The sequence below is a fragment of the Gorilla gorilla genome, chromosome 8, assembly GCF_029281585.2.
Source record: "Gorilla gorilla gorilla isolate KB3781 chromosome 8, NHGRI_mGorGor1-v2.1_pri, whole genome shotgun sequence".
Taxonomy (NCBI): domain Eukaryota; kingdom Metazoa; phylum Chordata; class Mammalia; order Primates; family Hominidae; genus Gorilla; species Gorilla gorilla.
In genome coordinates, this window is record NC_073232.2 from 104313423 (window position 1) to 104337844 (window position 24422).

The 24422-nt window shown below is 36.8% G+C and overlaps 1 protein-coding gene across 3 annotated transcripts in view; it reads left to right on the plus strand.

The window, feature by feature from the left end:
- BTAF1 (B-TFIID TATA-box binding protein associated factor 1) overlaps positions 1–24422 on the plus strand; it is a 109410-nt gene that overhangs the window by 50959 nt on the left and 34029 nt on the right. For all 3 annotated transcript variants that reach the window (XM_019035330.4, XM_019035331.4, XM_019035332.4), the window contains 11 exons: positions 5817–5921; positions 7011–7160; positions 7456–7598; positions 7961–8135; positions 9566–9769; positions 14534–14960; positions 17470–17660; positions 19056–19209; positions 19907–20016; positions 21750–21951; positions 22980–23128. In XM_019035330.4, the coding sequence (XP_018890875.1) occupies positions 5817–5921; positions 7011–7160; positions 7456–7598; positions 7961–8135; positions 9566–9769; positions 14534–14960; positions 17470–17660; positions 19056–19209; positions 19907–20016; positions 21750–21951; positions 22980–23128 (2010 nt within the window). The remainder of the gene's footprint in view (positions 1–5816; positions 5922–7010; positions 7161–7455; positions 7599–7960; positions 8136–9565; positions 9770–14533; positions 14961–17469; positions 17661–19055; positions 19210–19906; positions 20017–21749; positions 21952–22979; positions 23129–24422) is intronic.

Genomic DNA, 24422 nt, shown 5'->3' on the forward strand with positions numbered 1-24422 from the left:
TAAAAATACAAAAATTAGCCAGGAGTTGTGGTGGGTGCCTGTAATCCCTGCTATTTGGGAGGTTGAGACAGGAGAATCACTTGAGCCCGGGAAGCAGAGGTTGCAATGAGCCGAGAGATTGCACCACTGCACTCCAGCCTAGGTGACAGAGTGAAACTCCGTCTCAAAAACAAAAAACAACTAGTTTTATTTCATAATGATTTACAGTCAAGGTATAACTTTTTTTGCTAAACTAGCAGCTTGGTAATCAAAGTGAAGGAATTTACCATTTGTTTGTCCTTTCTATATTGTCTCTTTAGCCAGTATGTTTGCACGTGCTAGAGTATACCTATTAATATATATGTCTATCAGTGAACTACTGAAATATGCAGATTAACTAGTGTTAGTAACTGGTAACTGTTGTTGCCAGACAAACTCCTAGACATGAATCTCCTATTTTGCCTTCTTTACTGACTGGGTCAACTTTTCCATTCCATTGCATCTCAGTCACTTTGTGAGTCATTCCAAAATTTCAGTTACCAATGCATTAACTTTTGTTTGAAAGGCAAGCTTAGTTATTACATGAAGATATACATGAGATTGAGTTGGAATCTGAAGCATAATTTCGAATGTTAGAAAATTTAACATACACAAATAAGTGGGAAACAAAGACCAAAAGAATAGCCTGAACTAAGACTTTGGCCTTAGAGAATGCTAGCATATTTGGGTATTGCCAGATTTTATAAAAATATGAAAAGGAGAGAGCAAAGTTGAAATATTTAGCTGACCTTCAATAAATGTTGGTTGGAGAAATGAATAGAACAAGGTATTATAAACTGTCTGATATGGAAATTTTGTTTTCCTTTGGCTGTGGATCACAATGGGGTTTCAGAGCAAATTAGTAAAATGAGTGAGAGAACCCAGTGTGATTCACCACCAGCTTATAGGTTCTCTCCTGATCTTCTTCCCTGCAGTCTGAGAGCATTCGATATGCTGGTAGAAATGATGAATTGGCCTGCAGGCAAGAATCAGGTGTTTGTGGTAATGCTCAGTGTACCCATTTTGTGGGAAGATAAAAGAGGGACCGTAACAAAAGGGTACAGACAAGATCTTATCCCACCTGAGATGCCGAATCTGCCAGTTAGGGATCTATTGCTGAGCCATTTTTACAATACAACATTCCTGACACCAAACGTGTGGGTTTTTTCCTTACACCAACCAATTATCCAACTCGCTGGTTGCCAACTTGGTATCATACAATTCAGTTCAGTTCTGACAGTCTACCTGGAATTAGTGTCAGCTCCCACAAGTTAGAGAGCTCAGTCGCACAACAGATACCAGTTGCAAGTGTTGGACCTTGCATACTTCTGACCTACCATCTGTAAACTGGGTTCCCCTGACCCTCTCCTCAGGTTTGATAACTTGTTAGAATGCTTCACAGAACTCAGAAAGGCTGTTAAACTGGTAATTACAATTGCCGGTTTTCTATAAAGGACACAACTTAGGAACAGCCAGATGGAAGGAGATACACAAGGCAAGGTATGGGGATGAGGTACTTGGAGCTTCCATGTCTTCTTTAGGCATGCCACCCTCAGCACCTCTGTGCACTCACCAACCCATAAACCCATAAATGTAGGTGTTTTATGGAGACTCTATTATGTAGTCATGATTGATTGAATTATTAGCCATTAGTGAGGTGACTAACTTAATCTCCAACCCCTCTACCTCTGGAGGTGGGGAGCAGGAGGCAGTCTGAAATTTTTTAGCCCTCTAATCACATAGTTAGTTCCTCTGGCAACCAGCCCCCATTCTGAAGCTATCTTGGGGCCTCCCAAGAGTCACTTCGTTAGCACAAACTAGATCATGGTTATTATGAATAATCCCTATCACTCAGGAAGTTCTTTCTTGGGGCCTCCCAAGAGTCACTTCGTTAGCACAAACTAGATTACGGTTATTATGAATAATCCCTATCAGGAAGTTCTTTGGGTTTTAGGAGCTCTGTGCCAGGAGCTGGGGATGAAGATCAAATAGGTTTCTTTTTAAGACCCTGGACAAAATGCTGAAAAAAAATTTCTTATATTACAGTATCACAATTTTGGGAAATTTTGCATATTGGCAACTATTCCTTACGATACGAATTTGGATCATTTCCAGTGGCCAGGATGGATTTCAACAACTATTTAAGTGCCTGCTATGTGCTCGAACAATTTTCTAGATAGTGGTAAGAGACAAGGCCTTTGCTCTCCTGTAGTGCTTAAAATAGGAGACTAGACAGGAGAAGACAAATAATTAAACAAGAATAACTTAATGAGGTAACTCTGATATGGGAGGTAGAAGACACTATTGGATCCTAAGTGAGATGGGTGATGGACAGGGAAGGCATCATGTTAGAAGTGAAGTTTAAGCTGAAACCCGAAGGGTAAGTGGAATTTAGCCAGGGGAAAATAAGGGTAAGAGTCAGAGGAGGGAATAGTATGTGTAACTCTGGAGGCAGGAGAGAGCAGAATGGCACTAAATTAATAAGTGACAGGAAGTTGGTTTGGTGGAGGGCAACATGGAAGGGGGGTATAGATGGTTAGAAGTTTAACCTTCATTTTCAGGTACAGTGAAATGTCCATAGTCTTATTTCTGTTTGTCATCAACTCTCCTTATTCTGAGTCTCCGGAAGGCAGATCAGAGGAAGAAACGCCATTTCCATAGTTTTGCCTTTTCCAGAATGTCATATAGTTGGAATCATACAGTATGGAGCCTTTTCAGATTGGCTTCTTTCACTTAGTAATATGCATTTAAGATTTCTCTGTGTCTTTTCATGACTTGATAGTTCATTTTCTTTTTAGTGAATAATACTCCATTGTCTAGTTGTACCAGTTTGTTTATCCATTCACCTACTGAAGACATCTTGCCTGCTTCCAAGTTTTGGCAATTATGAATAAAGCTGCTATAAACATCTTGTGCAGATTTTTGTGTGGACTTTTTTGCCTCCTTTGGGTAATATCAAGAAGCACAATTGCTGGATGGTAAGAGTATTTTTAATTTTTGTGAGAAACTTCCAAAATAGCTACCCCATTTTGCATTTCTGCCAGCAATGAGTGAGACTTCCTGTTGATTCATATCCTGGCCAGCATTTGTTGTCAGTGTTCTGGATTTTGGCCATGCTAACAGGTATAGAGTGGTATCTCATCGTTGTTTTAATTTGTATTTTCCTGGCAACATACGATGTGGGCCATCTTTTCATATGCTTATTTGCCTAGACTTTATTTTTCAGAGCAGTTTAGGTTCACAGCAAAATTGAAGGGAAAAGTACAGTTTCCATATATCCCATCCCCCATCCTCAACACTGCCTCCCCCACCATCAGTATTCCATACCAGACTAGTACTAATTTGTTACAATCAGCGAACCTGCATTGACACATTATTATCAACCAAAGTCCATAATTTACTTTAGGGTTCACCCTCAGTAGTATGCATTCTATTGGCTTGACAAACATGATGTCATGTATCCACAATTACAGTATCACACAGAATAGTTTAACTGCCCTAAAAATCCTGTGTTCTACCCATGTATCCTTTCCTTCCTTGGCTGTTTTTAATAATTATAAAGTAGAATTTAGTAGAGTAACGATGTTTGTAGCCTGAGAAGACAACTACAGTTTATATTACATGTATTGGTCATAAATATAGGGGGAAAATCTTCCTCTATAGATGTGACTTTTGGGGACCTACAGGCAACTGCTTGGATTGCCAGTGTTGGGGTTGAGGGTCGGGGAAGAGAGTTGGTAAATATTTTGGGGGGAAAATCAGAAATTAAGAGACATTATGGAAGAGTAACACCAAATTATTTGCTTATTGCTGTTACAGCTTTCCTAATTCTGTTAAGATTGTCCGTAATTCTCTCCAGTGAGAAAATAAGAACTTTTTTCTTCCCAGCTTCCCTTTCTCTTTCTCTTTGTCTAGAACTTAAACATTTATTATCCCTAGAACTTGTGGATTTCTGCAATTTCAGTTAAAATTTCCAAATTTCTCTTAAAAACACTGTAGTGCTTTAAAAAAGTCATGTGGAGGGCAGGGGCTGATAGGTACTTTGAGCTAGTTAGTAGAATTTCTCTGATGGACATTTCTATCCAATGAAATGTCCTATGTTACCAGAAAAGTAGAGTTAAGACATAGTGAAGTAGTGAGAATGCTCCTCCAATGGATGATTTATGGCTTTTTTTTTTTTTTCACTTTCATTTTAGGTTCGTGGGTACATGTACAGGTTTGCTATATAGGTAAACTTATGTCACGGGGGTTTGTTGTAAGATTATTTTGCCACCTAGGTACTAAAGCTTAATAACCAGTAGTTATTTTTTCTGATCCTTTCCCTCCTTCCCACCCTCAAGTAGGCCCCAGTGTCTTTTGTTCCTCTCTTTGTGTCCTTGTGTTCTCATCAGCTAGCTCCCACTTACAAGTGAGAATATGTACTTCTCTGTTCCTGTGTTAGTTTGCTAAGGATAATGGCCTCCCGCTCCATCCATGTTCCTGCAAAGAACATGAGCTTGTTCTTTTTTAAGACTGCATAGTATTCCATGGTGTATGTGTACCACATTTTCTTTATCCAGACTACTGTTCATGGGCATTTAGGTTGATTCCATGTCTTTGCTCTTGTGAATAGTGTTGCAGTGAACATATTCATGCATATGTCTTTATGATATAATGATTTATATTCCTTTAGGTATATACCCAGTAAAGAAATTGCTAGGTCAAATGGCAGTTCTGTTTTTACCTCTTTGAGGAGTCATGTGGCCCTTTTAAAACTTGTTTCAAACCATGTTGAGAACATAAAACCCTGGTCCTACCTTTGTCATTAGTTTTCCATTGGCTACAAATTATAGGTAGCTTTCTAACTTAAACATTTATTATCCCTAGAACCTGTGGATTTCTGCAATTTCAGTTAAAATTTCCAAATTTCTCTTAAAAACACTGTATTTAGTGCTTAAAAAAAGTCATGTGGAGGGCAGGGGCTGTTAGGTACTTTGAGCTCGTTAGTAGAATTTCTCTGATGGACATTTCTATCCAGTGAGCTTGTAATTGTTTGAATAGCAATAGACAGTTTGGGATTCCTTATTCTGGGATTTCTGGACACACATTAGATATGGTGAAGCACTATTTGGTTGCTTGATTTGGGTGGGCCTTTGAATTGTTAGGAAATTCCTTAAATTGAGGTTTGTAACCCAGGCTTTAGGAGATCCCTGAACCTTGGAAGCAAAATATTGTTAGTAATTATATGTTTTTCTGATAACATAGTGTACATAGTTTTCATCAGAGTTTTAAAGGGTCCCTGACCCAAAATAGATTAAGAACCTTTACCTTAATTTTGTAGTGAACTCCAAGTAGAAGTTTCTAGGTTGGATATTATAGTATAACTCATTACTTGGATTATTGGTGAGCATATAGAACTTAAACTCTGATCATCTAGCACAACAGCAGTAACCTGATTATTTTATAGATTTTCTTGACAAAGCAGTGATGTATGATATAACCAGAGAGATGTTGCTGGTTAGAGGATGGTTCCATATGGAGGATGATTTCAACTTTGAGGCAAAATTGTTGTTAATGATGATCAGACTTTTTCCAGCTTCCCAGTGATTATATGTTGTTATTTCTTCAGACCATTGGTATAATAAATATGGTGTTTGTTGCCTCAAAATCTTGTCAAAGTTTATCACCTGTTTAGCCTTTTTAATGAAACCATGCAGTCTTTTCATGGTAGTACTTCTGTTATGTGACATATAATTCTTCAGGTAAGCTAACATCCAAGAATTATATGCTACAGCTTTTAATTCTGTTTTTGTTTTCAGAACTCTTCATCTTGGCTTATACCTATACTGCCTGATATGCTCCGACACATTTTTCAGTTCTGTGTTTTGGAAAGCAGCCAGGAAATTCTGGACCTTATTCACAAGGTACACAGCAAATGTATTTGTGTTCCTTTTCCTAGTAACTTTTGTAGATTTTTAAAATTTTTCATAATTGCTGTTCTGTTGGTCATTCATATCTCATGGAGATTTGAAAAGTCTGGAGATCTGCATAATGAGACAGAGAACTAGGCTTCTTACATGTAGCATGTAATAGTTAAGTTTTGATTGGCCATGCTTCTTCCTCTTATTAGGTGACTTACACAGGTGTTTTAAGCACTTTCTGATAGCCTCAATACAGAAAATGAAATGAGGAAAAGATTGCTTTTCTCTAGCCCTCATCTTGCTGTTTATCAGTATGCTTATAGATCCTGCAAAGTATCTTTTAGGATCTGTTGGTAATATAGAGTCTAATTATTGTTGAAACTTGTACTTTTTTCCCTACTTAGGAAGAGTGATCATATGTGTTAGAATCATTAAAGGAGGAGCCGTTTGATATATTTAATAGTATTTATGGGGGGAAATGGCACTTTTGTACCTTTATAATCTGTTAAATTACTCTCGAATTGTTGGCCTCTAAAGTGACTCCTTGTTAACAACCTTGGATTAACAGTGGTGATCTTGCCATAGGCTAGTCCTAGCCCATTAAATGTTAGGCATCAGGAAAGGTACCTTATCCTTATTAAGTAAGATCATGAATCAAAACTTATACTGTTTTAAATTTATACTAGGTTATTACCACCTCTGAGTTTAGCAGAGAATATTAGGAGCTATTTTTAAGCGTGTGTTGAATATAGGACTGCATTAATATTGAGTCTTATGATATATGCAAAGGATTTATTTCAGTGACTTACTGAGATTTTGACAATTTTGTATTACTTTTATAGGCATGTTTTTTTAAAAAGAGAATTGTGTTCTTTTTTAAAAAAAAAAACTTTCCTTTGCATGACTTTTTTTTTAGTGCACAAACCTATTAGAAAACAGTACTGTATTTCAAAATAAGCCTCTATATTGAATTTCTAAATTAATCTCTGTGCTATTTCCTACTTTAAAAAACCTCAGTATTCCTAAAGATAAGTGTTAGAGTTTATTTTTATTAGAAAAAATTCACTTTCATGTCCCCCTTTTACCCTGCAGGTTTGGATGGAACTGTTGAGTAAGGCTTCAGTTCAGTATGTGGTAGCAGCTGCTTGCCCATGGATGGGTGCTTGGCTTTGCTTGATGATGCAGCCTTCTCATTTACCTATCGATTTAAATATGTTGCTAGAAGTAAAAGCTAGAGCCAAGGTAAGTGTAGAGGGACATAGTGTATTTGTGTGTTCATCATCTAATTATTAATACAGTAACCATATTTTAAAAAATCTGTATTGCCTTGTTATAAGTGTGATTTAATTAACATAAGTAAGGAGAAACCGTTATTTTATTAGGACCCTGACAAAATGAATAGTAATGTTTATCCATTAAAATTTTGTGAAAAGAACTGTATTTTACTGGGATTATTTTAAAAATATCATATTTTTGTTGTTGCCTATTCAGTTTTAATGATTAATCTTTATTGTTTTTTTTTTCCCTCCCTCTGTAGGAAAAAACAGGTGGTAAGGTGCGCCAAGGCCAAAGCCAGAATAAAGAAGTACTTCAGGAGTATATTGCAGGTGCCGACACCATCATGGAAGACCCAGCCACCAGGGATTTTGTAGTTATGCGGGCCAGAATGATGGCAGCCAAGTGAGTATACATTAAGTGTCAGGTAGTCATACATTTACAAGTCGGGCTTTCAAAGGTTATTTAACCAACAGAAGATTCTTCTGCTGTCTCCATCAGTCCTTCCATCCTTCATCACACTAATTATAGCCTAAGGAAAAATTAGAGTAAGCAAATACTTCTAATTATTTTAAAGCTTTAAAATAGGATTTATATCTTCTTATGAAGACAAGATAGTCATTATACCTTCTGTGGGAAAAGTTATGGCTTCAAAAAGCCAAATTTTGCTTCAAGTAATTATAGGAAATTGAAAAAATTTTCCCGAAGTATGGGGAAACTTTACTTCAAGTAATTTCTTATAGTAACTTCCTTTTTCTCCCTCTTAGGTTGTTAGGAGCACTTTGTTGCTGTATTTGTGATCCAGGTGTAAATGTGGTAACTCAAGAAATTAAACCAGCTGAATCCCTGGGCCAGTTACTACTCTTCCATTTGAACTCCAAGTCTGCTTTACAGAGGATTAGTGTAGCTTTGGTAATCTGTGAATGGGCTGCTTTACAAAAGGTAAGATTTTGCCCCAAAAGTAATAAAGACAAATTAAGTAAACCAATTTCCATTAGCTGTTAGGATTATTTACAACAGAAAAGTGAAAATTTTCGATGTATAAAAATCCAAGAGTTACAGAAAAGTGTCCAAATTATATTGAACATTATTTCTCTCCCATTTACTTTTAACTCTGGACTTTTGTCTTAGAACCCCTGCTCATACTTCCAACTACTAGTTATGCTCATACTTAATATTTGCTGTTGACTGTACAGTCTGTTAAGAAATGTCCCTATTAAAAACCACGTATATGTGAAAGTAGTCCAGAAACTGTTGGTCATCCTTTCCTCTATATGTCACTCAGGTATCACTGAAAACTACAAAGGATGAGGCTTTGAGTATTAGAGATCCATCTGTGTGGGTAATAGCAAAGGCAGAATTTTTGGTCACAGGAAGAATAACATCTCTGTATTTAAACCAAAATCCTCATGTTTCCAAATAAACCATTCCCTTCCAGCCTCTTTAACCGTTAACTTCTAGGGAGATGTATGATTTTGTATAAGACATACTTTATAAATCAAAGAAACTTTCTACTGGCTTTGTTTATTCCATTGACTGGAATTCTGGAAATTTAACTGTCTGCACTTGCTGTGAGAGTTACTTGTTACTGCCTCTTAGCAGTTTGTCAAAGCTGTATCTAAAAGTAATTGAGCCATGCTCCATTGCAGCTGACACCCCTGCTTGGCCTCTGGAAAGAAGCAAAGCTCATCTGTTTTTAGGCAGGAGTTGGTGTGCTGGAGAGGCAGTGATGCTATGTTTTTGTGCCTCTCAGACTTAGCAGCAAGTGTTGACAGTTAGGTTTCTGGACACTCACAGAGCTTCATGGACTTACTCTGTGAAGCCCAGGCTGATAACTGAGATGCCACAGAATCCCTCATGGCTCACCACTGAGGCCATTTCCCATTGGTTTGGGGCAGGCAACAACCAGAGAGAGTGGGAAGGGTTAGTTAAATTTGGGGATAGGTAAGTAGCTTTTAAAATTTATATCCACTTTTACAGTATGGCATGTGAAGCTTAGGGTTCAACTGTTACCTAATAATGAGTTTTTAAATAACGTTTTTAATTAGTGCTTGATCGATTTCTTTTCTGACTGATTTTTTTTTTTTTTTACCATAATACACTTTAAAATCTGCGATATATATACACGTGTAAACTTTGGATAGGTAGAAAATGAAATTGTAATAGTTCTGTAGTCATTCATGTTAAAATTTTACAATAATTTGGATGTAATACCTTTTTTTCTGTGCAATTAACTGTTGTTTGGAGAAGTAACAGAATATAGATTCAGTATAAGTAAGAATTTAGAACTTGGTAGTCTACAAATGACGATTTCTGTATCTATAAAGTTAATGTTCATACAGTTACCCTATTTGTTGTCTGTTGTATTTTAGGAGTGTAAAGCTGTTACCTTAGCTGTGCAGCCACGTTTACTTGATATCCTTTCAGAACATTTATATTACGACGAAATTGCCGTTCCATTCACACGAATGCAGAATGAATGTAAACAACTTATATCATCATTAGCTGATGTACATATTGAAGTTGGTAATCGAGTAAACAACAATGTTTTAACAATAGATCAAGCTAGTGACTTGGTGAGTAAAGAAATAACTTTCTTAATTATAGATAGAACATGAAATATAGGTTAGAAATTTGTCATGACATGTTTATCACAAAAACACATTAATTTGTTGAGTCTGTATGTGGCTTGGTAGCCTGTCATCTCTACCCTTGAGAAAGGTTATTTCATTGTATAGGCTTTTCTTGAAATAAGAGAATAACAAAGGATTTTTTTTTAAACCAAAATTCTGATAAATCAATGCACCTTTATTAGAAAAAGCTATTATATTTTGTCATTTCAGTTTTGCTTAACACTGCAGAGTATAGAAAAAACTGCTTCTGCAAGTTCCTGAGTACTTCTTCCTGCTCTCAGCCTATAATGAAAATATTCAAACATATAGAAAAAGTGATGAAATTACATAACACTCATACTTAACAGCTAGATTTTATAGTTAACATTTTACCAAATTTACTTTATTACATATGTATTCACCTGCCTACCCCTCTATCCAACCATGAATCCATCCAGGGCAGTTTTTTTAAATGCGTTTCTAAGTAAGTTTCAGATATCAGTATACTTCAGGATTTTATATAATTAACTAAAATTCAGTATTTGTTTATGATTTTTTGCTGTTCTGAGGAAAAATTTATGTGCTAAAGCACACAAATCTTAGGTGGACCATTTGGTGAATTTTGACAGATGCATATGCCTATGAAACCTGAACCACTGTCAAGATACAGAACATTATCATCACCACTTCCCAGTAATCTCTGCCTCTCCCTGCCACCAAGTAACCATTATTCTAATTCCCCCCCTGAAGATACATTACTTTTGCCTGTTCTAGAATTTCATGTAAATGGAATCATACACTGTGCTCTTTGGTGTAAGGATTTTTCTTAGAATGGTATTTTTGAAACTAATCTGTGTTTTATATATATATATATATATCAATAACTTATTTTTTTATTGTTGAGTTTTATTTCATTGTATTATTATACCACAACTAGTTTAAGCCATTCTCCCTTTTATGGACACTTTGGCTGTTACCACTTTTTGTCTGTTGTGAAAAAAGTCACTATAAACGTTCTTCTGCAAGTCTTTGTGGACATCTGCTTTCATTTTTCTTGGGTAAATATGTAGGAGTGGAATTGCTAAATCATAAGATAGGTGTAGGTTTAGTCTTAGAAAAAACTACAGACTTTTCCCCAAAGAGATTGTATCATTTTACCCTCTGACCATCAGTATGTGAGAGTTCTGGTTACTCCACATCATCAATATTTGATGTGGTCAGTTCTTTTAGTGATTGTGTGATAGTGTTATTGTGGTTTTAATTTCCAGTTCCTTGATGACTAATATGTTGAATACTTTCTAATTTTTTATTGATCATTTGTATATTTTCCTTTCTGAAATATCTTTTCAAAATCTTGTCTACTTTGAATTAGGTTGGTTGTTTGTTATTGAGTTGTGGGAGTTCTTTATGTATCCTGGATTCCAATCCTTTGTCAAGTAGATGCTTTCTGAATATTTTCTGGCAGTGAGTGGCTTGCCTTTTGATTCTCTTAATGCTGTCTTTGGATGAGCAGATATTTTAAATTTTGCTGAATTCTAATTTATCAGTTGTTTTCTTTCATGGCTATTATGTTCTGTGACTTCAGTAATCTTTTTTTTTTTTTTAACTTTCCAAGTGGCAAAGGTATTCACATATGTTTTCTTTTGAAGTTTTGTCATTTAGTTTTTATGATTTATCATTCATTTGGAATTAATGTTTGTGTATAGTATGAAGTAGAGGTTGAGGTTTGTTTTTCTTACAGATATCTAATTTTTCCAGCATTATTTATTGAAAATACTTTCATTTCCCTATTGGATTGTTCTGGCACCTTTGTCAAAAACCAACTGAAGTTATATAAGTATGCTGTGTATCTGGGCCATTTGTTCAATCTATTTGTCTTTCCTTATGCCAGCATCCATGCTTCATTACAGCAGCTTTGTGCTTAGTAAGTGCATGAGGTTAGGTGTAGTATATATGAGTTCTTCCTTTTTTGAGTTATAGGATCAGAAATTGAGTCACTTCATTTGTGTTGGTCCCCATGAAAATAGTAATCTTCATTTCTTATCCCCATTTCTAGTTGAAAAATAATATAGTGGAATTTTTTTGTTCTCACCTGTGGAGAGAAAGCTAAAATTGCTGTTTTCTTCCCCCTGGGTTCTCTTCTTTTATAAAGTTATTTTCCCGAGTGTTGTTATTCTGTAAGTTTTCCTTTTTGCCTCCTCTCCCTACTTTTTTGCCTGTCTGGAATTAAATCTCAAATTTTCTTTATAGTCTAGGTTCCCTGCCTACTATTTCTGGGAACTTTCCTTTTTTAAGCTCATCAAATGCCCCTTCTTTAAGATTTGCTTATTCAGATCTTTTACTCTTCAGTTGTTTTGACTTGGGCTAGAAGATAAGCATAAATATCAGAATCTCTGGGAGAGACTTTTTTTCTTTTTTTTTTCTCTAAGAGACTTTTGAGGGAAGGGCAGTTTTCAAAGGAGCCACTACCTTTTGTATCTTTCATTGAATCCCTGTTTTCCTGTTACCTGCCAAATATAGACATCTCCCTGCGATCTTTGTCTCTTGCACCATTCTCATGATTTAGTTCCTACCCAGGTACTGTGTGCTATCTACTCTCAGTCTTTCTTACGTTCTTCTTTTAGGCATTTTTACTTAAATATCTCACTGTCACTTCACACTGAACACAACAAAAACTGGCTTTTTTTTTTTTTTTTTTTTTTTTTTGACAAAGATACTCTTTTTATTCCAGTCACAAATCTTGTCAGCATTTTCTTTCAGAAAGTCTCATGTGTTTAGGCCGGGCGCAGTGGCTCACGCCTGTAATCCCAGCACTTTGGGAGGCAGAGGCGGGTGGATCATGAGGTCAGGAGATCAAGACCATCCGGGCTAACACAGTGAAACCCCATCTCTGTTAAAAATACAAAAAATTAGCCGGGCGTGGTGGTGGGCGCCTGTAGTCCCAGCTACTCGGGAGGCTGAAGCAGGAGAATGGCGTGAACCCAGGAGGCGGAGCTTGCAGTGAACCAAGATCACTCCACTGCGCTCCAGCCTGGGTGACAGAGTGAGACTTGGTCTCAAAAAAAAAAAAAGAAAGTCTCGTGTTTAATCTCTTCTCTATTTCCATTATCAGAGCCCAGTCAGATCTTAGTATTTTATATCTAGGTCCTGACTCATCTCTAGGGCTCCAGGCAGCCTCTGGTCCATTTCATTCTGCATGTTGTGCTAGACTAGCAATGCTCTTTTTGTGCCACCCTGAACATCCCTCTCCTGCTTAAAAACATTATTTTCCTTTTCCTTGCTTTTTCATTTTTATCTTTCTTCTTTTCATCAGTTTCTTCTAAATGCTCTATCTCTTATCTCCTCATTATTTCTCAAACTTTCTCCACTCACGCCCAGTTAGCTTTCTTCTTGCGCAAGTACGCTACACTCATTCACTTCTGCTCATTCTCACTTCTGGGCCTGAGCTTCTATTTCCTTTGCCAGGAATTCCCCATCCCTAAGCCTCTGTGCTCATCCAGAGTTCATCTCTTTTTCTGTGTGTTGTGCTCCAGCTATGATAAACTTCAATTCCACAGACAGTGTCCTGTTTTCCACTCCCTACCTCACTTTGTTTGCCAAGATGTCCCTATAATCCCTGATTGGCCTATTCTTTAAAAACCAAGCATAAGTGTTATCCTCCTCTGACAAGTCTCCCACTAATCTCTTCTTCTAAGAAGGATTAAGGAGTGCTCTGTATTCCCACAGCAACTTGCACTTACCTCAGTTATATATTACATTTTCTTAATTATTTATATCTCTCCCACATTAGTCTCTGCATTTTTTGAGCATATTAAGACATTATATCTTATTTATCTTTTAATAAATATTGGTTGAATGATTGAATTAATTTGGGGGTAACTGAGGCTTTTCCTCAGTTGTCTACAGTCATTGAAAAGTGACATGAGCATAGTGGATTTAGGACAATGTTTTTAAACTTTTAGCATTGTAACCCTGTTTCAAATAAATCTTATACATTGTACATTTCAAATGGGTAGTTTTTATGGTATGCAAATTATATCTGAATAAAGTTGTTAAAAAAAAGACTGACTGAACAGTCTTTCAATGGGGCTTGCAAAGTAGTCTGGTACAACAGTCCTGTAGCCTTAGATAGCTCTTGGTAATTAAGTGAATGATAACTGCACCATTTTGTTCTGTTCTGTTTTGTTTTGTTTTGTTTCTTTTCCTTCTTCCATTGCCTGGGCATTTCCACCAGAAGGGAGGTTAAAGAAAGAATGAGAATGATTCAGTTAGCAACACTTAGCCACTTAGTAAACAGCCACTCTAAGTTTTCATGAGGTTTAGAGTTGAAAAGAATATTTTTCCCAAAAGAAGTTTGTGAGTTTTGGAATTCCTTCATGAACAGTTAGTTTATATTTGCCTGTAGCTTTCTTGTTTCATGAAAGTATTCTGTGGGTGTTAAATGTGATTTTCCTCAAAGTCATTTAGACATATTTAAAGGTTAGATAATTTTATTCTTCTCAAGAGAATGTCTTTCTTAAAGAATATAATGCTAATGTTAAATTTTAGTCAGATTAAAATAAAATTTAGTTGGGAAGTTTTAGACATTAGTTTACTGAGTACTAAAACAATATTACATATTGTGGAAACCAAAATTGAAACAGAAAGCTTGCTGTCTACCCTTTAGGAGCTTACAATCTATTTGGGGTTGATATGATTAATGATTTTTAATTTCTTTTTTTTTAATAGGTCACTACTGTTTTTAATGAAGCCACATCATCTTTCGATTTAAATCCTCAAGTGTTACAACAGTTAGATAGTAAACGACAGCAGGTCCAAATGACAGTTACAGAGACCAACCAGGAGTGGCAAGTGTTGCAGTTGAGAGTGCATACTTTTGCTGCCTGTGCAGTTGTGAGCTTGCAGCAGCTTCCGGAGAAATTAAATCCTATCATAAAACCATTAATGGAGACAATTAAAAAAGAAGAGAATACACTAGTGCAAAACTATGCAGCTCAGTGCATAGCTAAACTCCTTCAGCAGTGCACAACAAGGACGCCCTGTCCCAATTCAAAAATTATTAAAAACCTCTGTAGCTCACTTTGTGTGGACCCATATCTAACTCCTTGTGTCACATGTCCAGTACCAACACAAAGTGGCCAGGAAAATTCTAAAGGTATATACCTAAACTTTTATTTGGGGTAGAGAAATAACCTTTTAAATTTGTTTTTGTTTACTTATGGGTATAATTTAAGCACAAATCCAGTTCATGTTAGTGTTTTTTCCCATTCTGAGAGAAAAGGCTTGATTATAACAAAACTCTTTGTTACATGAATTTGCGCTTAATACTTATCAGTCACAACCCTTTAAGTTCAAAAAAGCCATTCATGGAAGATCTGATAGCTGATATAAGGTGACTGAAATCTGTAAGACAGGTGTTCACCCTTACCTTTGCCTTCAAAACCATCATTATATGGTTTACTGTATCAAGCTAGAAAAGGTAATTGTATCAAGTGTTATTTAATGAATTTTTTTTTCCTTAACCAAAGGAGCAACCCTATTGACTGAAAAAGTCATTATAAAATCTCTCGTTTCCCTAATTTAGTGCATGTTTTATGAGATTAGTGAACTTTTAGTACTTTTAGTAAATAATACTTAACCAACTTTTTTGTTTTCACTTGGAGAATTTATATGGAAAATGAGAACTGCCCTCTGTAGGCAGGTCTTAAAGACCAGTGTTTTATTCATATGACTCAATCCTATGTGCTTTTTGTATGTGTGATTGTTAACAAGATTTTGGGAAAACAAATTATTTGAAATGTAGTAGACTTACAGCTTTGGTGCAGCATAGATCTTGAAAAATATGTTTATGAACTAGAAGAAGAAAGGTGGACATTTTGAATATTAACATCTTAAAAATACAATGGGGTCATTCTCCCCCCTCTTACCCCCCTGGTCCATTGCTATATAAGGCAGCATTATTTTGCAGTGACCAATTTTTTTTTAAATTCATGGTGACTCTGCTTTTAGAGAGAACTTGCTTGAGATATTTTTTAATATTTCTCGTTATGCTTAGGCACAATAATTTTTTAAAAAGTAATAGGCCAGGCCAGGCACAGCGGCTCACGCCTGTAATACCAGCACTTTGGGAGGTCGAGGCGGGTGGATCACCTGAGGTCGGGAGTTCAAGACCAGCCTGACCAAAATGGAGAAATCCCATCTCAACTAAAAATATATAATTAGCCGGGCATGGTGGTGCATGCCTGTATCCCAGCTACTCGGGAGGCTGAGGCAGGAGAATGGCCTCAACCTGGGAGGCGGAGTTTGCGGTGAGCTGAGATCGCGCCATTGTATTCCAGCCTGGGCAACAAGAGTGAAACTCCGTCTCAAAAAATAATAATTAATTAATTAATTAATAGTCCAGGGACCAGGCAGTGGCTCATGCCTGTAATCCCAGCACTTTAGGTGGTCGAGGTGAGCAGATAACTTGAGGCCAGGAGTTCAAGACCAGGCTGGTCAACATGGTGAAACCCCATCTCTACTAAAAAAATATATAAAAATTAGGCTGGGTGCAGTGGCTCACGCCTGTAATCCCAGCACTTTGGGAGGCCGAGGCGGGTGGATCACAAGGTCAGAAGTTCGAGACCATCCTGACTAGCATGGTGAAACCCTGTCTGTACTAAAAATACAAAAAATCAGCCGGGCATGGTGGCGGGCACCTGTAGTCCCAGCTACTCAGTAGGCTGAGGCAGGAGATTGGCGTGAACCTGGGAGGCTGAGCTTGCAGTGAGCCGAGATCGCACTGCTGCACTCCAGCCTGGGCGACAGGGCGAGACTCCGTCTCAAAAAAAAAAAAAAAATATATATATATATATATATATAAATTATCCGGACGTGGTGGCGTGCGTCTGTAATCCTAGCTACTCAGGAGGCTGAGGCATGAGAGTCCCTTGAACCTGGGAAGTGGAGGTTGCAGTAAGCCAAGATTGCACCACTGCACCCCAGCCTAGGTGACAGAGTGAGACTCCATCTCAAAAATAACAACAAAAAATTATTAGGCTGGGCATGGTGGCTCATGCCTATAATCCCAACATTTTGGGAGGCCAAGGCGGGCAGATGGAATGAGCTCAGGAGTTTGAGACCACCCTGGGCAACATGGTGAAACCCTGTCTCTTCAAAAAATATAAAATGAGCTGGGTGTGGTGGTGTGTGCCTGTAGTCCTAACTCCTCAGGAGGCTGAGGTGGGAGGATTGGATCTCTTGAGCCCAGGAGGTGGAGGTTGCAGTGAGCTGAGACGGTGGTACTGCACTCCAGCCTGGGCAACAGAGCAAGACCCTGTCTCAGAAAAAAAAAATTATATATATGTGTTTGTGTGTGTGTGTGTATATATATATATATACACACACACACACACAAACACACACATTAACTGAAGTCACAATAATTTTTTCATGTGCTGTTTCTCATTGTTTAGATGGCTCTGCAACCTGGATTGTATTAGGTATAAATCCTATGCAAATAGACTATTTTATTGCCATTTCATTGTCTAAGGAAAATGTCATTGGCCTATAAAAGTTGAGGCCTAAAAGACATAGTTTAAAAATGTTTTATCTCTTATGGAGCCGAAAACATTTGGTATCACCAATATTATGATTAAAAGGTTGTTTAACTTTTTTCTTATTAGGATCCACCTCAGAAAAAGATGGAATGCACCATACTGTCACCAAGCACAGAGGTATAATTACACTCTACAGGCACCAGAAAGCTGCCTTTGCTATCACAAGTAGGCGAGGTCCTACCCCCAAAGCAGTAAAAGCTCAAATAGCAGATCTTCCTGCAGGAAGTAGTGGAAATATTCTTGTTGAACTTGATGAGGTAAATAGTTTTTTTTTTTTTTTTGAATGCTTTGATTTTTAAACAAATATCTGGCTTACAAATTGAGAACTAAGTTGTATTAGCTTCCAGAACTGTTTTTAAGTAAAGAAATGGGATTAATTTTTGGAGTACTCCAACAATATGATCCAGAAAAACGGCAAACTTCAAATATCTCATGTCTCTTGTAATTTTTACCAGCTTAACTTTATCTTCCTAGGCAAGACAACCTTGTAAACTAATTCAGTCCTATAGCAGTGACTGTAGAGAAGGTGCTCAATAATAGTGAAAGCTAACTTTTCTCTGTCCTTTCAATGCACAAATGTCATATAATTGCTACCCACCTGACTTTTCTAGTCAATTTGATGTTTATTAAATGCTTAGTGTGAGGTAGGGCTCTAAATTTATTTTTCATATGAACAGCCAGTTATCCCACTATTGAATCCTTTCCTCTCTGATTTATAATGGCACCTCTGTTATATATCATGCTTCATATGTGTGAGGGTCTATTCAGGCTTTCCATTATCTCCCATTGGTCCACCTGTTACACCGTACAGTCTTAACAACCAGTGGTTTTTAAAAAGTGTTTTGTTTTGAAAATCTGACAGTCACATTATTAGCAATAGAATGAATGCTCTAGTTAGTTCTTTGGAATGCAAGGCATAGGAATTTACCTCAGTTCAGCAGTAAACTATCAATACTAAAAGACATGTTTCTGTAAAATATAGACCCCTTTTAAGTTTCTTTTTAAAATCAACAGCTTATCTATATTTCCCTTAAAACATTCTGTAAAGTCTTTTTCATTGACAATATTTCCCTATAATAATTGTAATAAAAATTTTACTGTGATTTTGATATTTATATCTCTAGTTTGCATAGTTATTCCTCCAATTAAACATAATTTTAAAAATATATATTAATATCTTTTTGGGGGGACAGATTTATGGACCGTAATTACTGCTGAATAAGAATTATTAATCTTGGGGTTAGCTTAAACAGATGATCTTGTACTATCCCTTAAGTGAATGTAAATAAGGACACATCACTTCATCTATCTTCTCTCTAGCTGACAAGTTTCTTTGAGGTAGAGAGAAGGAGGAAAAAAAATGTCACTTAGGACTATCTCTAGAAACAGCACATATCCGTCTGTTCCTCATCCTCAACCCCAAAAAAGTGTTTTACTTTGGACACAAAAATCTAGTTAGGTGTTGTAGGCCCCTGTAAATTTAATTATTGGGAAATGTTTATAATTGAGACAAACATGTCTAATAATTGCTTACTTGGTTAATGATAACATTATGAATTCTTAGATGGTGACTTTTAAATTCTCTTGTTAAAATTTTAAATGTATTATGATTTTTTCTGAAATTCTGTTTTTATCTAACATTTAATTTTAAGGCCCAGAAGCCTTACCTGGTACAACGGAGAGGAGCTGAATTTGCTTTGACAACTATAGTAAAGCATTTTGGTGGTGAAATGGCAGTGAAGTTGCCACATCTCTGGGATGCTATGGTTGGCCCATTGAGGAATACAATCGACATAAATAATTTTGGTATACACATTTTTATGAGTTCAGTTTTTAACAAATTTTAATGTCTATTAATTAAATATATCCTTATAAAATAAAAATGCCTCTATGCCTCTACCTGTTTATTCCAGACCAGCTGGTAAGTTTTAAAATGGAAACTTGGTTTAAAAAAAACACACACCTTTATTTTATAAAAGAGATATTTGGGCTGGGCGCGGTGGCTCATGCCTGTAATCCCGGCACTTTGGGAGGCCCAGGTGGGCGGATCACTTGAGGTCAGGAGTTTGAGACCAACCTGGCCAACATGGCAAAACCCCATCTCTAGTAAAAATACAAAAATTAGCTGGGTGTGTAGTCCCAGCTACTCTGGAGGCTGAGGCAGGAGGATTGCTTGAACCCTGGGGGTGGAGGTTGCAGTGAGCCGAGATTATGCCACTGCACTGCAGCCTGGATGACAGAGCGAGACTGTGTCTCAAAAAAAAAAAAAAATAAATAAATAATTGTTTTTAAAGAGATACTTGAAATGGATCACTACGTTTAAGTTCTTTGGTTGCTCTACATGTAGTACCCCAGCACTTAAATTAAGGTCATGGCATTTAATTTTAACACTAAGAAGCAAAATTGACTCTCCTATGCTAGCTGAAAAAGTGCTAAAAGTTTTTGTGTGCTCTAGATTTTGAAAAATTATTTGCCAGATAATACAGACAATATATTTTAACAGATGGAAAATCCCTCCTGGATAAGGGAGATAGCCCTGCTCAAGAATTGGTGAATTCTCTGCAGGTTTTTGAAACAGCAGCAGCTTCAATGGATTCTGAGCTTCATCCCTTGGTAACTAACTAATGCAAGTGTAATATTTCTTCAAATAAAACAAGAGGTCTTATTAAAAAGTCTTAAGGTTTGAAAGGTACAACTTTGATGTCATCCTTAGTAATTGCATTTTTCTTTGCTGTGGTATAACTAGATTCCTCCTTTACTAACAGTGCAACTCCTGTGGGCTTTGATGTAGACCAGGCTGCTTGAATTTAGTAGAAAACCCAACCTGGAAGCTTAGAATGTGGGGGCATTGAGGAAAGCACTCTGATGGCACAAGAGCCAGATGTAAATAGGAAAGAAAACTGCAGCCCTGTTCATCCAGATGATCCTAATAATACAGCTCCAAGAAAGGAAAAGCATATATAATGAAATCTGTTTCCTAGATAAGTACAAAGGTGAAAGGAGTCACCTGCCTAAGGTGAAGCTGGTCAGTGGCAAAGATAGAACACTGGTTTGGGATTTTTTTAAAAAACTATTAAAATGTTTCTTACAAAAGAATTAGGACAGAGGGAGGAGGAAAATAGAATTATCTGGTTTTTTTCATAAAAGAATATTATTATTTTCATATCTCTGCAATAGGAAGCTGTCTGCAATTTACCCCATTTTGAAGGGTATTAGCCCAGTTCTCTATTGTTATTTAACACAAAAGGGAGAATCTATGAGAGGGTGGAGAAGAATGGATTTTTTTTTTTTTGTACATAGTAATAAAGTATGTCCTTTTACTTGTTAAAAGTTTTGCTGATTTACTGTTAGTAAAGAAAAGTAGGCCGGGCGTGGTGGCTTACGCCTGTAATCCCAGCACTCTGGGAGGCCGAGGTGGGTGAATCACGAGGTCAGGAGTTGAAGACCAGCCTGGCCAATATGGTGAAACCCCCATCTCTACTAAAAATACAAAAATTAGCCGGGCATGGTGGGACATGCCTGTAGTCCCAGGTACTCGGGAGGCTGAGGCAGGAGAATCACTGGAACCCGGGAGGCAGAGGTTGCAGTGAGCCAAGATCGCGCCACTGCACTCTAGCCTAGGCAACAGAGCGAGACTCAGTCTCAAAAAAAAAAAAAAGAAGAAAAAAGAAAAGTAGAAGCCATCTATATGCTCTTAATCTTCATAATTAGCAACATGCATTCAGCTGAACTGTAAGGCACATCAAACTGTTGAACAGATACCTGGCTCTCATCACCATTAATTCTGGTGTTCCTTGTAGCAGACATTTAATAATAAGGTGCTGTTGTGATGCTGTTGTGATTATAACACCTATGGTAAGCCAGGAAGCTACAGTGGAACATACCTACCAAAGTATGGTGCTAGAATAAAATCAGGAACACTCAAGCCACTGAATAAAAATTATGTACCTAAATCTAAATTAGTGCTACCAAATTTGGAGGGAGCTGGTGATGTGTGGTGCTGTTTTCCAGCTTCAGTAGGAGAATCTTGCCAAGTACTTTTTGGTTTGTTTCCTGTTAATTTTGGAAAGAATTGAGTGTTCCTGTATGCCTAAGAGATGATATGAGCAGAGGAGAGGTTCTATACCTTTTTTTCCCTTCTTTTTGAAAGAGTTGTAATACATTAATTTGTATTTGGATTAGTTTTCTATTGAGAATGTTTTGGCAGTAATGTTTTGAAGTATTTGGAGATATTTTTAGAGTCACTTAGAATATTGAAAACTTTCCTGAGTATGGGCTATTATGGTTACATATTAAACAGTATTTCCTAATAAGAATTCTAATTGCCATTAACTTTTTGTTTTTAGTTGGTCCAGCATTTGCCACATCTTTATATGTGTCTTCAATACCCCAGTACTGCAGTGAGGCACATGGCTGCTCGTTGTGTAGGTGTCATGAGCAAAATAGCTACCATGGAAACGATGAATATTTTTTTGGAGAAGGTTCTTCCGTGGCTGGGAGCAATTGATGACAGTGTCAAACAAGAGGGTGCAATTGAAGCACTTGCCTGTATCCTTTTTTATTTGACAAACTCTTCAGGAATTATATTCATTTCACTTAAGGATAATTAAAATGAAATTGATGTGTTCTAATATGCACATAAATAACCTGCCTTGTTCCAAAAAATACCTATTATTTTTACATCTTATTTTGAAATATTTTTGTATTTTATTACAAATGTGTTACAAACTGATTTGCATTTTATGATAAAAATTTTCATGTGGAAAGTTTGGAAAATTGCTGTTGATTTTAAAACATCTTTTTAATAGGCAAAATAGTTTTATGTACTTTATGAACTATATGTCTAGTAAGTGATTTGTTTATAATCAGTGTCTTATTAATCAGGTATTCTATAGGTAGTCCCTATGTTATAAACATTTTATGTTTTTAAAGTTTGTTCATTACTTGGGTTTACAAATGACCATATTATACTAGATAATTAGAAATATACAGGCAAGCCCTTTGCTAAGGGTATGGCAGCAGCTAACATTCTTTAACTCAAAGTATCTGAAAGATATTTCACAGAGCACAAAAGATGGATGAAGATCAAATCAGTAGAAACTCTGGTTCAAAAATACTGAAGATTACAGGAGAACTGCGCTTACTAGGCTCACTATATCCTGCTGGTGATTGTCAAGATCCTGGTGGGAAATTTGGAATTAATCTTTGAGTGACACTCAGTTGTATTCCTTTACTTACAATGTGACTTATTTTATTTTGACATTGGAATTCCAGACGCTTGTAGCAATTTCTCTATGAAAAAAATCTTATTAGTAAAGCTTTCTCCAGCCTTCCTCAGAAGAAAAACATAATTTTATATTCCTAATCATGAGAAGGTTACATAATATTTTCCAAGGAGCAACAAAATGGGCAGATACTTTTATAATTGAATCATAGGCCTGGAGGCTCAGTCTTTTCCCTCGTAATACAGATGAGAAAATGGTGAGCCTTTTAAAAAGTTAAAATCTTGGTATCAGTTTGTTTGTGAAAACATCTGTCTTGGAACCATTTCAAAATTTCCTTAATCACTTACTCAGGTGTAATGGAACAACTAGATGTTGGTATTGTTCCATATATTGTCCTTTTAGTTGTTCCTGTATTAGGAAGAATGAGTGATCAGACAGACAGTGTGAGATTCATGGCCACGCAGTGCTTTGCAACGCTAATTAGACTCATGCCACTTGAGGTAAGTCAAAGATACTTGCTTTATAGACATAATGTTTTCTATAACTTGATCCATAATAATTGTAACCCTTTTTAGGGCCAGGTACAAAGGCTCATGCCTGTAATCCCAGCACTTTCTGAGGCTGAGGTGGGTGGATCATCTGAGGTCAGGAGTTTCAGTCCAGCCTGGCCAACATGGGTGAAACCCTGTCTCTACTAAAAAAAAAAAATACAAAAAAAAAAAAAAAAAACAATTAGCTGGGCATGGTGGTGTGTGCCTGTAGTCTCAGCTACTCAGGATGCTGAGGCACAAGAATTGTTGGAACCTGGAGGCAGAAGTTGCAGTGAGCTGAGATCGTGCCACTGCACTGTATGTATCCTGGGCAACAGCAAGACTCCATCTCAAAAAAAAAAAAAAGAAAAGAAAAGAAAAGTAACACTTGTTAAAGAACACGTCAGGCTAAAAAAAGAAGGCATTATTTCAAAAATGTTTATATTACAATAATTAAGATTTTTAGGCTTTTAATTAGTACTTTTTTCCTTTAACACACAGAGTTTTAATTTAAGTAAAACAAGAAATCAGACACTATGATTCCTAAAAAAAATTTACTAATGCTTTTCTAGAAATAGAATTGTTCCTAAGTTTTTCTGGTAACATCTAGGTGTAGACTGTGGGCTAAAGTTTAGGCAAAAGATAAATTTGAGAGATGGTAATTAAGACTGTAAAAAGCAAATGAGGTCTCTGTGGGAGTATGAAAAAGAAGACTAGAAGGATCATGTTGGAGTATTTTGGAGTACATTCATGGGGGCACAAATAATGTGTGGCCAATGCAGGAGACTGAAGTGGCTTGAAACACAGAAAGAGCCAGGAATAATTCAGGAATTAGTAGGTATGGCATGTCATCCATGTTGTTAACATGTATAAGTACTTCCTTTTTATTGCTGAATTGTATTCCATTGTATGGACATACCGCATTTTGTTTATCCTGTCACCAGTTGATGGATATTTGGATTGTTACCAGCTTTTATTAATAGTTATTATGGGCTGGGTGAGGTGGCTCATGCCTGTTATCCCAGCACTTTGGGAGGCCACAGTGGGTGGATCACTTGAGGTCAGGAGTTCGAAATTAGCCTGATCAACTGAAAATACAAAATGGCGAAACCTTGTCTCTACTAAAAATACAAAAATTTGTGGGGCGTGGTGGCGCACACCTGTAATCCCAGCTACTCAGGAGGCTGATGCAGGAGAATCGCTTGAACCTGGGAGACAGAGGTTGCAGTGAACCAAGATGGTGGCACTGCACTCCAGCCTGGAT